The 17,430-nt window shown below is 40.2% G+C and overlaps 1 protein-coding gene across 2 annotated transcripts in view; it reads right to left on the bottom strand.

The window, feature by feature from the left end:
• Window positions 1–17,430, bottom strand: part of luzp2 (leucine zipper protein 2) — a 427,971-nt gene that overhangs the window by 34,579 nt on the left and 375,962 nt on the right. For both annotated transcript variants that reach the window (XM_063061752.1, XM_063061753.1), the window contains one exon: window positions 8,645–8,755. In XM_063061752.1, coding sequence (XP_062917822.1) covers window positions 8,645–8,755 — 111 coding nt within the window. The remainder of the gene's footprint in view (window positions 1–8,644; window positions 8,756–17,430) is intronic.

Genomic DNA, 17,430 nt, shown 5'->3' with positions numbered 1-17,430 from the left:
GTCAAATTCAGTGGGCTCTCTGTTGTCTTATTGCAACATTTCCATTTTATAGTCCAATTCTCATTCCTAAACCTCGAAGTATTACAGACTTTACATTACATCATTTTGTACTCAACCTACATTTTATTATTCCTATTTCATATGACTGTCAAGCAGAAAAACAGCCAGCCATTTTATTTGCTTGTCATTTTATGTCAACTATATATGAGGGGACATGATAATTTTGCCTGCAAGGGAGATTTAAGCCATTGATTCTATTATTTAGGGCTACTATGTTATGCTAATTACTTTAAGGCAAAGGACATGCTCTGTGCAATATTTACAAATGTAAATGCAGATCACATCATCAAAACTTATTGAACAGTATGTCATTTTCATGTTGCCTTAGGTAGATCCTGTAATTGAGTTTGAGAAGTCAGTCCCCAAGATCTCTACTATGCAGGTCAATTACTGTTCTTTGTCAGATGAAAGTGATTTATTAGTCTGACTGAATAGGTAGGTTGCCCTAGATTCTGTCTACTATCTAAACTCTTCACCCATGGCACCTGTCCATCTGAACTGATCCTTTCTAGATCTACTGTACCCCTTGAGTTGGTCCTCAGCTCCTGAGAGTTTCGCAGTCAGCAAGGAGTTTCAGGGTATGAATATCCACATTTTGGATGCTAAGACCCTGTCCAATGGCCGTTGAGAACTCAATGCCATCAAAGTCTTTTGGCACTCATCATAATGGTTCTAAGAGCCATTGTATCATTTCTTAATGCATGTATGCATTTCTAAATGACAATAAAAGAGGACTGAGTGTTCTCATAATCTAAGAATCAAAAAGAAAATTAAAACTGTTCAACTCAGTGGGCCAGGCAGCAGCTATGGAATCAAGTAACAGGCAATATTTCAGGCCAAGCCCCTTGATCGGGACTGATGAAGGGTTTCAGCCTGAAATGTCGACTGTTTACTCTTTTCCATAGATGCTACCTGGCGTGCTGAATTCCTCCAGCGTTTTGTGGTGCATTACTTTGATTTCCAGCGTCTGCAGATTTTCTCTTGTTTGTTAAAACTATTGAAGTTGATTTTAAATATATAAAAAGTAGGAAAATAAACAAATTAAAAATGCTAGAAATTCAGAAAAATGAAAGAAAACAAGCAAACCTTTCTTTACCTTTTTGTGGTGTCTGTGACCTTGTTATGTGAGTGAGGGCTTATGCCAGTTATTAGCTCAACGGTAAGGCCACTTATAGAGCAGAGGGTCAGCCACAGCAGCATCTGACCTTAAGCTCATCTTGGACCTTTAGATTTGACCACCTTTGTGGAGTCTGTGATATGTCCAGCAACAAGTGGATGATAGTCAACAGTTCTCTCAGGAATTAAGCATAAAACTGCTATGGTTCAATCAGATTTTTAAAAAAATGAAACTAAACCATTCAGTAGAAACTACATAACTCAGCCAATAGTAAGTTCCTTCCAAACCATTTGTGAATATTTTTCAATCCCAGAGTATGTTTAGGATAAAGTCCACAACTGTTGGTAGGTGCCCATTTAAAGTAAGCATGTAGGAGCAGGAATGTCATGTTGCAAATAAAGAGCTTTGCTGAGGGTACACCTTGAGTATCATGTGAAGTTTTGATCTCAGTATTTGAGAAAATATCTTTCTGCTCTGGAGAAGTTGATGAGACAGATTCCAAGGCTGGTGCAGGACAAACTTATGAGGCAAAATCAAGTCAATTAGACATATGTTCTCTGTATTTTAGAAGACTGAAAGAATCTCACAGAAATTGACCAAAATCTATAGAAATAGACAAAATAGCTAGAGATTAGGTGTTCTAAATGGCCAGGAATTCCAGAACCAGTCAAGGTAGAACTAAGCAATACAATGAAAAGATACCATACTAACAAACACTGACAATCAATGTGCAGAAGAAGTCAAACAGTGCAAATAAAAAAGAAAGAAAGAATAATCAATCAATCAATAAATAAATGATACTCAGAACTTAAGTGATGGAGACCTTGAAATTGAGATCACAGGTTGTGGAATCAGTTCAGTATTGAGGTGAGGTCGTAGAGGTGATGGAACTTCACTCTTACACAAATTACTGCCAAACTTGAGGTATAAAGTAAAATTCACGCTCATGAAAATTATATAGAAACATAGAAAACCGACAGCACAATACAGGCCCTTCAGCCCACAATGCTGTGCCAAACACGTACTTACTTTAGAAATTACCTAGGGTTACCCATAGCCCTCTATTTTTCTCAGCTCCATCTACCTACCCAAGAGTCTCTTAAAAGACCCTATAGTATCTGCTTCTACCGCTGTTGGCGGAAGCCCATTCCACACACTTACCACTCTGCGTAAAATACATACCCCTGACATCTCCTCTGTACCGACTTCCAAGCAACTTAAAACTGTGTCCTCTTGTGTTAGCCATTTCAGCCCTGGGGAAAAGCCTCTGACTATCCACATGATCAATGCCTCCCATCATCTTATACACCTCTATCAGGTCACCTCTCATCCTCCGCCGCTCCAAGGAGAAAAGGACGAGTTCACTTAACTTGGCAGGAAGGAACTTGGAAGTATAAATTGGGAACAGATATTCCCAGTCTGCTGTAAGTCATCCCTACAATCGCCAAGGTCCTCTTCAGTAGTAAATACTGAAGCAAAGTATTCATTAAGTACCTCCGCTACCTCCTCCGGTTCCATACACTCTTTTCCATTGTCACACTTGATTGGTCCTATTCTCTCACATCTTAGCCTCTTGCTCTTCACGTACTTGTAGAATGCTTTGGGGTTTTCCTTAATCCTGCTTACCAAAGCCTTCTCATGGCCTCTTCTGGCTCTTCTAATGTCATTCTTAAGCTCCTTCCTGCTAGCCTTTTAATTTTCTAGATCTCTATCATTACCTAGTTTTTTGAACCTTTCGTGAGCTCTTCTTTTCTTCTTGACTAAATTTACAAAAGCCTTTATATAGCATGGTTGCTGTACTCTACCGTCCTTTCCCTGTCTCATTGGAACATACTTATGCAGAATGCAGCACAAATACCCCCGAACATTTGCCACATTTCTAATGTACATTTCCCTGAGAACATCTGTTCCCTATTTAAGCTTCCAAGTTCCTGCCTGATAACTTCATATTTCCCTTTACTCCATTTAGACACTTTCCTTATTTGTCTGTTCCTATCCCTCTTCAATGCCATGGTAAAGGAAACAGAATTGTGATCACTATCTCCAAAATGCTCTCCCACTGAGAGATCTGACACCTGACTAGCTCCATTTCCCAATACCAGATCAAGTACAGCATCTGCTCTTGTAGGCTTATCTACATATTGTGTCAAGAAGCCTTCCTGAACACACTTAACAATGCTACCCCATCTAAACCTCTTGCTCTAGGGAGATGCCAATCAATACAGTATTGGGGAAATTAAAATCTCCCATCACGACAATCCCATTATTATTGCACCATTCCAGAATCTGTCTCCCTATCTATTCCTTGTTGTTTCTGTTACTATTGGGTGGTCTAGATAAAACACCCAGCAGAGTTATTGACCCCTTCCTGTTTCTAACTTCCACCCACAGAGACTCCATAGACAATCCCTCCATGACTTCCTCCTTTTCTGCAGCCGTGACACTATCCCTGATCAACAGTGCCATGCTCCCAATTCTTTTGCCTCCCTTCCTGTCCTTTCTGAAACATCTAAAGCCTGGCACTCTAAGTAACCATTCCTGCCATTGAGCCATCCAAGACTCTGTAATGGGCACAACATCATAGCTCCAAGTACTGATCCACGCTCTAAGTTCATTCGCATTGTGTATGATACTCCTTGCATTGAAATAGACACATCTCAAACCATCAGTCTGAGCGCATCACTTCTCTATCATCTGCCCAGTCTCCCTCTCGCACTGTCTCTAAGCTTCCTCTATTTGTAAGCCAACTGCCCCTTCCTCTGTCTCTTCAGTTCAGATCCCACACCCCAGCAATTCTAGTTTAAATTCTCCCCAACAACCTTAGCAAACCTCCCTGTCAGGATATTGGTCCCCCTCAGACTCAAGTGCAACCCACCTTTATTGTACAGGTCATGTCTGCCCCTAAAGAAGTCCCAATGATCCAGAAATCTGAATCCATGCCCCTTTTCCAATCCCTCAGCCACATATTTATCCTCCACCTCACTCTATTCCTATACTTACTGTCGTATGGCACAGGCAGTAATCCTGAGATTACTATCCCTGTGGTCCTGCTTCTCAGCTTCTTTCCTAACTCCCTGTAGTCTGTTTTCAGGACCTCCTCCCTTTTCCTACCTATGTTGTTGATACCAATATGTACCACGACCTCTGGCTGTTCACCTTCTCACTTCAGGATATCGTGGATGCGATCAGAAACATCCTGGACTCTGGCACCTGGGAGGCAAACTATCATCTGTGTTTCTTTCCTGCATCCACAGAATCACCTGTCTGACCCCCTAACTATAGAATCTCCTATCACTACTGCCATCCTCTTCCTTTCCCTACCCTTCTGAGCCACAGAGCCAGACTCTGTGCCAGAGACACGGCCACTTTTGATTCCCCCAGGTAGGTCGACCCCACCCCCCAACAGTACTCAAACAGAGATATTTATTAAGGGGGTAGCCACAGGGGTACTCTCTAGTATCTGACTTTTGCTCTTCCTTCTCCTGACTGTGACCCACTTTTCTGCCCCCCCGAAGTCTCGGTGTGACTACTTGCCTATAGCTCCTGTTTATCACCTCCTCACTTTCCCTGACCAGACGAAGGTTATCGAGCTGCATCTCTAGTTCCCTAACCTGGTCCCTAAAGAGCTGCAGTTTGATGCAGCTGGCGCAGATATGGCCCTCCTGGAGGCTGGGAGTCTCCCAGACATCCCACATCCGACACCCATGGGAGTCTCCCAGATATCCCACATCCGACACCCCGTCCAGAACACTGGCCTCACAGACATACTTCCTATTCCTATTCTTCACAGGTAACTTGCCTCACCTCCACGTGTTATCACTGAAGCTCCGTTGGTCCAAAGCACTCCTACTCTGACTCCCTCTACTCTTTTTCCCGCTCTATAAAGCTGTATGCCTTTTAAATTCTTCCCGTTGTTCTAACTCTCTGGTGTCCATGTGCCTGCTCAGTCATGACTTGATCAAACTGCTGAAGAAAAATTGCTCTCTTTTTAAATTCTTCCCACCAGTCTAACTCACTGACATGCACGAGTGTGCTCAGTCGTGCCTCGATCAAACCAGAGGATATGAAAAACGGAAATCAATATTTATCTTCAACTTGCATTCCCTGATGCATGTAAAAATGGCATGGCTTCAGATTATGGAAAATTTCAATCTGGACCATGTGGACCATTTTCTCGCAATGGAACTCCCCCCATAAAGCAGGAGATACCTATGATTTTCTTCATTAACTTCCATCATCTAAAAAGACACGCTATTACTAAACATATCATTCCCCTCCCCACTCTCCGCTTTGCACAGGGACCATTCTCTATATGATTTCCTTGTCTACTGATCTCCATCCTGCACTTACCCCTCTAAGCAGGACAAGTGCTACACTTTCCCCTACACCTCCTCGCTCTCCAACATTCAGGTCCCCAGATAGTCCTTCTAGGTGAGGTGACACTTCACCTGCGAGTCTGTCAGGGTCTTCTATTGTATTCAGTACAATATGGCCTCTACATCAACGAGATCAGACATAGATGGTGGGTCCACTTCGTCGAACACCTTCACTCCGTCTTCCACAAAGGGCTGTATTTCCTAGTGGCCATTCATTTCAATTTGACTTTTTATTACCTTTCTGACATGTGCCCATTGTCTTCTCTACTGCCACGATGAGGCCACTCTCAGGTTGGAGGAGGACCACCTTATATTCCATCTAGGTAGCCTCCCATTTGATGGTGTGATCATCAATTACTGGGAATATTCCCCAGGCTGCTCCACGAGGTAAGAGAAGAGATTGCTGAGCCTCTGGCTAGGATCTTTATGTCCTCGTTGTCCACGGGAATGGTACCGGCAGATTGGAGGGAGGCGAATGTTGTCCCCTTGTTCAAAAAAGTTAGTAGGGATAGTCCGGGTAATTATAGACCAGTGAGCCTTACGTCTGTGGTGGGAAAGCTGTTGGAAAAGATTCTTAAAGATAGGATCTCTGGGCATTTAGAGAATCATGGTCTGATCAGGGACAGTCAGTATGGCTTTGTGAAGGGCAGATCGTGTCTGACAAGCCTGTTAGAGTTCTTTGAGGAGGTGTCCAGGCATATAGATGAGGGTAGTGCAGTGGATGTGATCTATATGGATTTTAGTAAGGCATTTGACAAGGTTCCACATGGTAGGCTTATTCAGAAAGTTAGAAGGCATAGGATCCAGGGAAGTTTGGCCAGGTGGATTCAGAATTGGCTTGCCTGCAGAAGGCAGAGGGTGGTGGTGGAGGGAGTACATTCAGATTGGAGGATTGTGACTAGTGGTGTCCCACAAGGATCTGTTCTGGGACCTCTACTTTTTGTGATTTTTATTAATGACCTGGATGTGGGGGTAGAAGGGTGGGTTGGCAAGTTTGCAGACGACACAAAGGTTGGTGGTGTTGTAGATAGTGCAGAGGATTGTCAAAGATTGCAGAGAGACATTGATAGGATGCAGAAGTGGGCTGAGAAGTGGCAGATGGAGTTCAACCCGGAGAAGTGTGAGGTGGTACACTTTGGAAGGACAAACTCCAAGGCAGAGTACAAAGTAAATGGCAGGATACTTGGTAGTGTGGAGGAGCAGAGGGATCTCGGGGTACATGTCCACAGATCCCTGAAAGTTGCCTCACAGGTGGATAGGGTAGTTAAGAAAGCTTATGGGGTGTTAGCTTTCATAAGTCGGGGGAGAGAGTTTAAGAGTCACGATGTAATGATGCAGCTCTATAAAACGCTGGTTAGGCCACACTTGGAGTACTGTGTCCATTTCTGGTCACCTCACTATAGGAAGGATGTGGAAGTATTGGAAAGGGTACAGAGGAGATTTACCAGGATGCTGCCTGGTTTAGAAAGTATGTATTATGATCAGAGATTAGGGGAGCTAGGGCTTTACTCTTTGGAGAGAAGGAGGATGACAGGAGACATGATAGAGGTGTAAAAGATAATAAGAGGAATAGATAGAGTGGATAGCCAGCGCCTCTTCCCCAAGGCACCACTGCTCAATAGAAGAGGACATGGCTTTAAGGTAAGGGGTGGGAAGTTCAAGGGGGATATTAGAGGAAGGTTTTTTACTCAGAGAGTGGTTGGTGCATGGAATGCACTGCCTGAGTCAGTGGTGGAGGCAGATACACTAGTGAAATTTAAGAGACTACTAGACAAGTATATGGAGGAATCTAAGGTGGGAGCTTATATGGGAGGCAGGGTTTGAGGGTTGGCACAACATTGTGGGCCGAAGGGCCTGTACTGTGCTGTACTATTCTATGTTCTATGTTCTCTAACGTCCAGTCATTTTTTTCCTCTCCCTTTTCTCTTTTTCCAATCCCTATTCAGGCTCCCCTCTTACCACTTTTCCTTATCTGTCCGTAACTTCCCTCTGATGCCCCTCCTCCTTCTTTTGCTCCCATGATCCATTGTCCTCTCATATCAGATTCCTTCTTCAGCCCTTTAGCTCTTCCACCTATTATCTTCCAGCTTCTATACTTCACCCCCACCTTCCACACACCACTTTCCCCTCTCATCTGGTTTAACATAACTTTCCAACTTCTATGCTTTTCACCCCCCCTCCACAACACACTTACCTTGACCCTCACCTCGTTTAACATTTCACCTGCCTGCTTGCACTCCTTTCCCCCCCCCACTTTCTTATTCTGACTTCTTCCGCTTCTTTTCCAGTCCTGATGAAGGGTCTGTCTGAAATGTCATATGTTTATTCCTCTTTATAGATGCTGCCTGATCTGCTGAGTTCCTCCGGCATTTTGTGTGTGTTACTCAAGATTTCCAATATCTGCAGAACCTCTGATGCTTATGAGTTACGTGTGATTTTTCTTTTGCCTCTGGAAGTAAAACTTGATGATAATTGTTTTAAAATGCAAAACAAAAAGCAATGCACGTCACATCATTGTTCAATAACATTTATCTGACTTTTCTGCATCTGCTTGTCCATGATCTTACAACAGTGAAGAGAAATGTGAAAAGCAATAATCTTTTCATTATGAAATGCAAACTTTGGGGATTTCATGGTAATAACCTTTATCTCCCAGAAATACTGAACTCATTTGCCTGGTCGTAAGAGTAATTATTCCAATAATGATAGTTTGTGATAAAGGTCAAATCTTAAAAACAGATACCATTTTGTTGCACCTGGGAGTAGATATTTAAAGGTTCTGTAAAGGTCACAGATATGGTAATAGACTTGGTATTAATTCAGGAAAATATTGGAAGAGTGTTATTCATTTTATTTCTTCAGTATTGATATATAGTTTGTTTAGCTTGCCATAGACTAATCTCTAACCTTTAATTTCCCATTGCATGGAGGTGGGAAGAAAAAAAAATCAGAAGTAATAAAAACAATGGTCTTCTAGTTGTTTTTCTTTCACTGGATGAACAATTAAGAAGTTGGAATCCATTAAAATACCGTATATTAAATTACACTGGCAGGTTTACTTGATATTTAATCCAAGTTATTCTGTGCTTACCTTGTGCAAACTGCAATCCATTAAATCCTGATTGTTGCTCTTTATGGCCTCAGTGGGGTCCGGCCCTTTATTTTGTAAATTGGTATTTTCAGTCTGGGAGACATCCAGGAGCTGAAAGAAATGTGTTTTTATTTTGAGATATAGCACGGTAACAACCATTCTGGCTCAATGAGTCTGCGCTGCTCAATACACTAACCCTTGTAGTTTGCTCTTCTCGTATGCAGCCAGAGAAACATCTCCCATATTCTGAGATTTATTTGTGCTTATTAGACTATGATCAATATTGATTCCCTTCAGGTTTTCTTTCTTGCGGTTGATCGCTGAGTAGGTGATCTGTCGATTATTTTCTGCGTGGGGCGGGGGGTAGTTGGGGATTTGGTGCTCCTGTCGCTGTTCCTTTCTGCAAATGAGGGGGTCGTGGATTGTTATGCATAGAAGATTATTGATTGTCTTTGTGGCTGTTTTTTTTGCTGCGGGTTAGAGGGGGATTTTTGGGATATGTGAGCTTTGTTTCTTTTCTTTTTCATGCCGGTTGGGGGAGAGGAGTTGATGTCTTTCCTTTCATCATCATCCATGGTCTTTCTGTGTTTAATGGCTACCTTGGAGTAGACAAATATCAAAGTTGCATTACACATGCATACTTTGACAAGAAAATGAACCTTTGCACCTTTGAACCTTTGACCTTTAATCTGTACATGTTTGAAATGGGGTGGCAACCTTAGCACACAGGGGAAGCCCGTGCTGTCCTGGGGTGAATGTAAAAACTCCTTATAGACAGCAGTGAAATTGAACCTGGGTCATGTGTTCTAGTGTTATTCTAACCACTATGTTATTGTACTCCAAACTGGGGAAGAAGCATTCAATATTCATCAGCACATTCTAATGTGAACAGTTGTTAGGTTTGTGGTAAAATAGAATTAAATCTACAGAGGGAAAAGCATAATTTTATTTATCCTTTAGGCATAAGCACATTTTTTCACTCTATTAACAGATATAATTAGCTGTTCGACTGCACAGACATCAGAAGAAAACCTTTTCCCTTAAACCAGTGAAGTAATGATAAAGAAGAAATAGGCAACTTCAGAAGGGTCACTTACTCGTTGGAAGTCACGGCTATGGAAATTGCATTTTTATGAGAGTTATGTAGGAAATCTTAACAGACCTTGTAGCTAATGCATTATAAACTATTCATTTAGGAAATCATGGACTATGATCAAATTTTATTGTTCTTGGCACAAAATATCAAAATAGAATTCTTTTTATAATAAAATGCAGAGCACTGTAGAGAACAGTTTTTATATTTAGATGCTGGGATTAGAACAAAAGAAATCTTTCCAAGCTGACAGTCATCCCAGCAACTATCCTGAGTAATGTGGAAGAAAACTCAATCAAATATCAAGTGCACAAGATACTTTCCTGTTTTAAGGTTCAACATTTGTGCTTTACAAACGACTCAGCCTGTCTAGCTAGAGACATCCCATGAAACATAACAGCCCAAAGCATACTATCATTCTTGTACATGGACATAAACGAAGGTATTCAACAAGACTAAGGCACATTAAGAATACTTATTATAATCACTATGGTGGACGCACACATGTGCTTGTAAGTTTTCTGATGTAATCAATCTTATCACTGGGTTTGCTTGGTATCTACATGAATTTCAGTCCTCTGATCAGAATTTTTTTGCATTAATTAACACTGCAGGAGGTGGACGCTTTCTCGGAGCGGAATTGTTTAAATGTTTGGTAGATCTGGATTTTAATCCCACCATCACAGTCTATTTACGCCATGACAATTTGATTAATTCAATTTTTGAATCTGCAACCTCCTCATTGCTCCCCACGGACATATTGCGAAGCTTTCTATCGACCCCCTCACTCCCCCACTACCCAACAAGCCAATCCAATCCCTAATGGTTACTTATCTGGTCACTAGGCCATCAGCCTACTTAATTATCCATGCAGTGCTGCTGTGCAACTAGTTTAAACCTGGCCCACTGAGTTAAATATATATATTTTTTCACTTTCCCTCTTTAATGGTATTGGTATCTCCCGGGTGCTCCATTTTCCTCACACTTTCCAAAGGCGTGGGCTGGTAGGCTAGAACTTCATCTAATGGGTCAAAGAAATCGAGGGGTGGTCTTATAGAGACGTGTAAAATTATGAGGGGCATCGATAGGGCGAATGCACACAGCGCGTAGGTGAGTGGTAGATACCTGGGGGATCGAAGCAGTAGCTATTAAAGTGGGGATTAATGCAGAATGGTTGCTTGATACTTATCATAGGTTATGGGCTGAAGGGCTCATTCTTAACAGTGTGATTTCATGATTTTAATGTTTCTAGGTCATGCTGTTCTTGGCTGAGGAAATTGAAGCTATTCAAACAAACAGATCACTGACATTCTCGAAGCTACAATATACTAGAACTGAATTATATGCCTGAAGAACTCTTTTATCGCACTCATTTGAGTGCAATTTCTGTAATTTTTCATTATGACATATTCAGATACCTTTGCGGAGGAAATGATTTCATTTCTTAGATAGAGTCCTGAAGCAATTCTGTCAGCTGGGGGCCACTCATTTCAAGAACAATAACAACAATACGGAAAACTTGTATTTATATTGTGCTTTCTTCAGCTTAAAATATATCAAGCAACTTTTCAGCATTTTATCCATCAAAACTTGACAGTGAGCCACATAGGGTGATGGAAAGGTATGATCAAATGCCTGGTCATAGAGACAGGTTTAAAATAGCATTTTAGGGGAAGAGAGTCAGAGAGATTGGTGAGAGTTCCAGAGCTAAGCCCTCAGGCTGGTGAAGGCAAGTTAGTCAATAGTAGTTGGATCACAATGTGCAGGAGATCAAAACTGGAGGAGTGCAAAGATCTCAGAGTAATGTAGGGTCAGAGGAGGTTACAGAGAAATGAATAATTTAAAAGTAAGGGTAAGAATTTTAAAACTAGGGTATTGCTAGATTGAAATTTTGTTGTAGATCAGTGGGTACTAATGAGATGGTGCACGTTAGGTTAAGTTTTGATGAGTTTAAGGTTATGAATGGTTTTGGTTCTGGGAAGATTTGTTATTGGATGGGGTCAGATGGGTTCTTCATAGTCTTTCTCAGTCACCTAAGGCCTGAGCCCCAAACACCAAGGTAAGATCTGAATCTGTCATTAGCCTATGAGGCTTTGGAGTCATCAATCTAATAACCAGTAAGACCTGGTTTTGGATATCAGTGGATAAGTCAGAGTAGAAACAGAGATGAGTAAAATTACAGAGCAATTTTGGTCATTTCCATTTTGTTGGCCATATAAGGTCATACGTTTAGTCCCAGGTCAGATAGGCTGTGTTAGCCTTTGAAAATAGGGGAAGGAAAGATATCAGTGATAGGGGAATGTAATTTACACCAAAGACAGAAGATATTGGTTCAGAATTTGTAACGATGTCAATGGTGAAGCTATTGGAGTTCAGTGTTGAAATGGAGAGTATCTGGAGTTAGATGCTGGTCTAGATGTTACTCTCATTGATTTCTTGATCAAGTATCCTCCTGTATAATCAACTGGGTCAGTGAATTAGCCACATCCTCGACTACATACGGGTTGTTCTTCTAATAAAACTAAAGCTCCTTTTCCAACTTTGAGCAATTATGGCCCATGGATTCCCAAGAGCCAGTGGGGGTGTTGCAATTTTTTCCAAGACACTGAGCAAGTTCTTCCACCTTTTCCTCCAACCGCCTGAGAAACACTTCCCATGACAAATCAGTTTTGAGACTATTCATAGGGATCATGCAAAATTCATGTGATGCTGATAAAGTGAGTGTGCTGCCTCTAAAACCAATCACCAGCGCACTCTTTCAGTGGAAGAATCTTCAGACTTACAGCGGCCTCATTCCAGAAAACTCAGAACTAACCTGAAAGCAAGTCAGTCTCAATCCCAAATAACTACTTAGATCTCCGCTTACTCTTGGCATTTTCTCACCATACGTTCTCCTTTTTCTCTCTATATCTTCTTTAGTTACAATGACTATTCCCAGCTCTTTGTAGATCTGCTCTCAAGATGTGTAACTACAATGGCTCTCCCCTCATTTTATTCTGCATGGTGGGAATTACAGGCCTGCATCTTCAGGCCTCCATGATCTATTAATTATCAAAAGAATATTGTTGAGCATGGGTATAATCTTTGCAGGTTATAACAATTTAACACCGTGCTCTGGTACTTATTAACAAGCATTAACAGAAGCACTTGTAGATATACTGGTGTTAATCATTTTTAAGGTTCATTCAGAATATTAATTACTGTGATTAAAATACTTTCCATTTGCTTCACATCCAATGAAGTCTAGTTAGGGTTGAAATGTTGGATTTGAATGGCTTCAAGCCTGCAATCATTAATAGTGCTGGGTTGACTGAAGTGAATGTCATTTGTTTCACTGGTAGCATCGTCGCAATAGAAAGGTGTTTCAACCAATTAAATAGAAGTTCTGTATCAACGATGTTTAGGCAACACAATTATGTGCGATTGCACAATTTTTAAAATTTAATATCTGGAAAAACAACTATCAAGAAGGTAAGGCAGCAGCTATATTTCATTTGGAATTTGAGGAGATATGGTTTGTCACCAAAAACACTGGAATAATTCCACAGATATACCGTATAGAGCATTCTGATTGGCTGCATCACCATCTGGTATAAGGGTAGCTACTGCATAGAATCTAAGTAAGTTGCAGAGAGTTGTAAAATCAGTCAGCTCCATCATACGTACTAGCCTCTGTAGAATCCAAGACATCTTCAAGGAGCAGTGCCTTAGCAAGGCGGCATCCATTATTAAGGACTCGTACCACCCAGGATATGCCCTCTTTTCATTGTTACTGCCAGGAAGGAGGGACAGGAGCCGAAAGACACACACTCAGCGATTCCGGAATAGCTTCTTCCCCTCTGCCATCTGATTTCTAAATGGACATTAAACCCTTGACTACTACCTCAATACTTTTATTTACTTGTTTTATTATTTTATTTTACTAAAATTTTATTATTATTATTTTTCTCTCTGCTAGATTATGTATTGCATTTAATTGCTGCTGCTAAGATAACAAATTTCACGTCACATGCCAGTGATAATAAACCTGATTCTGATTCTGATTTTACACTACATATTTTAACAACTACTTAATATATATAATTGCTGTAACTCATTTTTTTCTACATTTGTCATGTATTCCATTGTACTGTTGTTGCAAAGTTAACAAATTTCACGACATATACCATTGATATTAAGCCTGATTCTGATTCTGATCCACTATTCATATTTTCTTAAGAAAATGGTTTGCCCTCAACTCAGTAGAATTTATCATATCCCTTCACATCTAGACATCTCAACTAAATTTGTTAAGGAGTTACTATCAAAGTTATAAACTGCCTTCATTGTTTATTCATATCTGTAATCTTTAATAAACAAATAAACATTAACTATCCATCAGGATCAGTCTGCTGAAATCCTTGCTTAAGTGAATGATATTCTGGCCTTGAATGTAAGCGATATACAAAAGAGTGCTGGATGTGAGCTGTTTGTTAAATTGATGAAGATTCTTACATAGATACTATGTGCCCATATCTGAACTGTACAATTTGCAGAAAGCTTGTTTCAGGCCTACCATTATAAAAATTTGTCAGCAGTTGACAGCAACATATAAATGATAACTTGCCATAACAATTAAGCTAAAATACCACTCTAGTGTAAATCATTATATACTCCACTTTAGATATGCAAATGTGATGTCAATAAGGCTCAAAAGCTATTCACAACAGCTTCCTGAAGCCGTCATGGCTTTCATGCCTAACTTAAACATTTATATCACAAAGGACAGGCTTATTGAGAAGTTTATAACAAGACAACCTCTGTTTAAACACCAGTTTTTGAAGTTGCTTAAATGCCAGGGCAGCTTATGTCACGAAGCATTATCCTTTCAGGAGACTTTGTGATTGGTTAAATGAGAAAGGCAGGAAAATTTTCAAAGAGAAATATCATTTTTTGATGTTTTTTGATGTTTTGGAGAATTCCAGTTATATTAGGATTACTACATTAGGATTCCAGGCAGTGAGTTACTCGCTGCACGACACCTAGTATCTGACCTTCTCATGTAGCCACAGCATCTACAGTATGTGGCATTTAAGTTCCTGATCAACTTCAATGTTCAAGATGGGAATGCCAATGTCTGAATAAGTGTTTGGAATTCTTCGTAAAAAAACTGGTGAAAGTCTGTGTGTGTTAAATTTAAATAAAGAGAAACTATCAGAAGAGAATGAGCCAAAGTTAAATTGAGTGTGTCTTTTAGATTTTGCTCTGGGCATATGCCAGAAACACGATAAAACAAATAATACATGGAAACTTGAACTATTTATGTCTCTGAATGCCAAGCAGGTGTTTTATACATATCATGTAACTGATGTATACAATCATATACATTTTTAAAAGAATTTTAAGTGATACAGTATAAATTCAATTTATAAGTCATAAGGAAAGACTGAATAGGAAAGAAAGAAGACAAGATAGCAGCTATACTTTATTAGAAGCTTGAAGAGATTTGGCATATCAACAAATACACTCAAAAACTTCTATAGTTGTACCATGGAGAGCATTCTGACAGGCTGCATCACCGTCCGATATGGAGGGGCTGCTGCACAGGACCGAGAAATGCTGCAGATGGTTGTAAATCTAGCCAGCTCCATCTTGGGCACTAGCCTACAAACTACCCAGGACATCTTTAGGGACCAGTGTCTCAGAGAGGCAGCATCCATTATTAAGGACCACCAACACCCAGGGCATGCCCTTTTCTCACTGTTACCATCAGGTAGGAGATACAGAAGCCTGAAGGCACACACTCAGCAATTCAGGAACAGCTTCTTCCCCTCTGCCATCCAATTCCTAAATGGACATTGAAGCTTTGGACACTACCTCACTTTATTAATATACAATATTTCTGTTTTTGCACATTTTTATATCTATTCAATATACATAATTTATTTACTTGTTTATTTATTATTATGTTTATTTTATTTATTATTATTATTATTATTTCTTTTTTCTTCTCTCTCTGCTAGATTATGTATTGCATTGAACTGCTGCTGCTAAGTTAACAAATTTCACGTCACATTCTGGTGATAATAAACCTGATTCTGATTCTGAATAGGTTAGGACTTTATTCCTTAGAAAGTAGAAGATTGAGAGGAGATTTGATGGAGGTATAGAAAATTATGAGGGGTAAAGGCAAGCAGACTTTTTCCACTGAGGTTATGTGAGACTACAACCAGAGATCATGTGTTAAGAGTAAAAGGTGAAAAATTTAAGGGTAACATGAGGGTCGTGAGTGTGAGACAAGCTGCCAGCACAAGTGGTGCATGAAAACTTAATTTCAACATTGAAGCCAAGTTTGGATAGGTACATGGATGGTAGATTATGGCGGGCAATGGTCAGGAGCAGGTCAATGGCATTAGGCAGTTTAAATGATTTCAGCATGGACGAGATGGGCCAAAGGACCTATTTCTGTGCTATACTTTCCTATGACAATGACTCTAACTATGATCTCAATTGTGTGGCAGGTCAGTGGTGAAGGAACCAGGATTGAAGGTCTAAGACGAAGAGTGAGTGAAATGCTGTTGAATACAATACATTTTCAAGATTCACTATTTAAACTAAATTAAAAGATGCATATTTACAAGGTAGTTAGTAACTGAAGATAAAGAACTTAACTCAAGTTCTCAGCTACCAACTTATTTCTTCTCGTCTTTTCTCTCTGACGCAGAAGGCAACCATTTGGCTCATCAATTCAATACTGGAATGCTGAGCAATTCTATCAATTATCTTTGCTCATCTATTCCCCTGTAAGTTGTGTCTCCCTTGAACCCATTCTCTCATTCTGATTCTCTTACCATTCACTCACTATTACTGTGAGTAATTTGTAGTGGCCGAATAACCTACCAAGCAGCACATTTCTGCTGTGTTTGTGGAAACCAAAGCACCTAGGAGGAACTCATGCAGTCACAGGAAGAACGCGCAAGCTCCACTTGGATAAAACGGTCCTTTTAAATGAAAATCTTGAAGAAGATATCTTCCAAAGGTGATTCAAATTCATTTACCTGAAGCCTATTTCCATTATGTATAGATCTGACATTTTTCCACAATACTTCACTTAAGCTTAATGGAGAATTAAGCCAGTGTTTAGTCTTCATATAAGTTTATGAGAACATGCCCATTACAATGTGGATAGACTGGCAGATAGAAAACATAGAGGAAAATAATAAAGAGTAAATTCCAGATGTTAATAAGAGAAATATGAACTTGAAGTTTATTGTGTGAAACTGCTCCCAGGACATGCTATTAAATTTCTGCTTTTGTCAAGGTCAGATTTATAATAATGTGAAACAAGAGGAGTTCTCTAGAAATTAGATAGGAATACTAAACTTCATCTGAATGATTAACCCATACCTATACACCCATGTTTATTCATTCTAACTGTTGAGAATAAATGTGTTTTAAGTTGTGTTTAAACTCCAAACACAAACTTCCAGTCATTAGTGTCACAATGCTGTGTACCTGCTGGCTGATGCCAGGTACAGGATAAACAACCAGGCTCTCGCCCTAAAGCACACTCTCCACCAGTGTCATACCACACTACTGTCTTCAGGAAAGGGAGTGTGTCCCCTACTTTTCAGATTTTGATCATAATAATTAGGACTGCTAGTGTCCTTTGTTTCACGGGATCTTGGTTAACCCTTTCCATGCCAGAAACAAT

This window comes from Mobula hypostoma, chromosome 11, assembly GCF_963921235.1.
Source record: "Mobula hypostoma chromosome 11, sMobHyp1.1, whole genome shotgun sequence".
NCBI classification, from domain to species: domain Eukaryota; kingdom Metazoa; phylum Chordata; class Chondrichthyes; order Myliobatiformes; family Myliobatidae; genus Mobula; species Mobula hypostoma.
The sequence above is the reverse complement of the archived record's forward strand: the minus strand, read 5'-3'. Positions and strand labels throughout refer to the sequence as shown.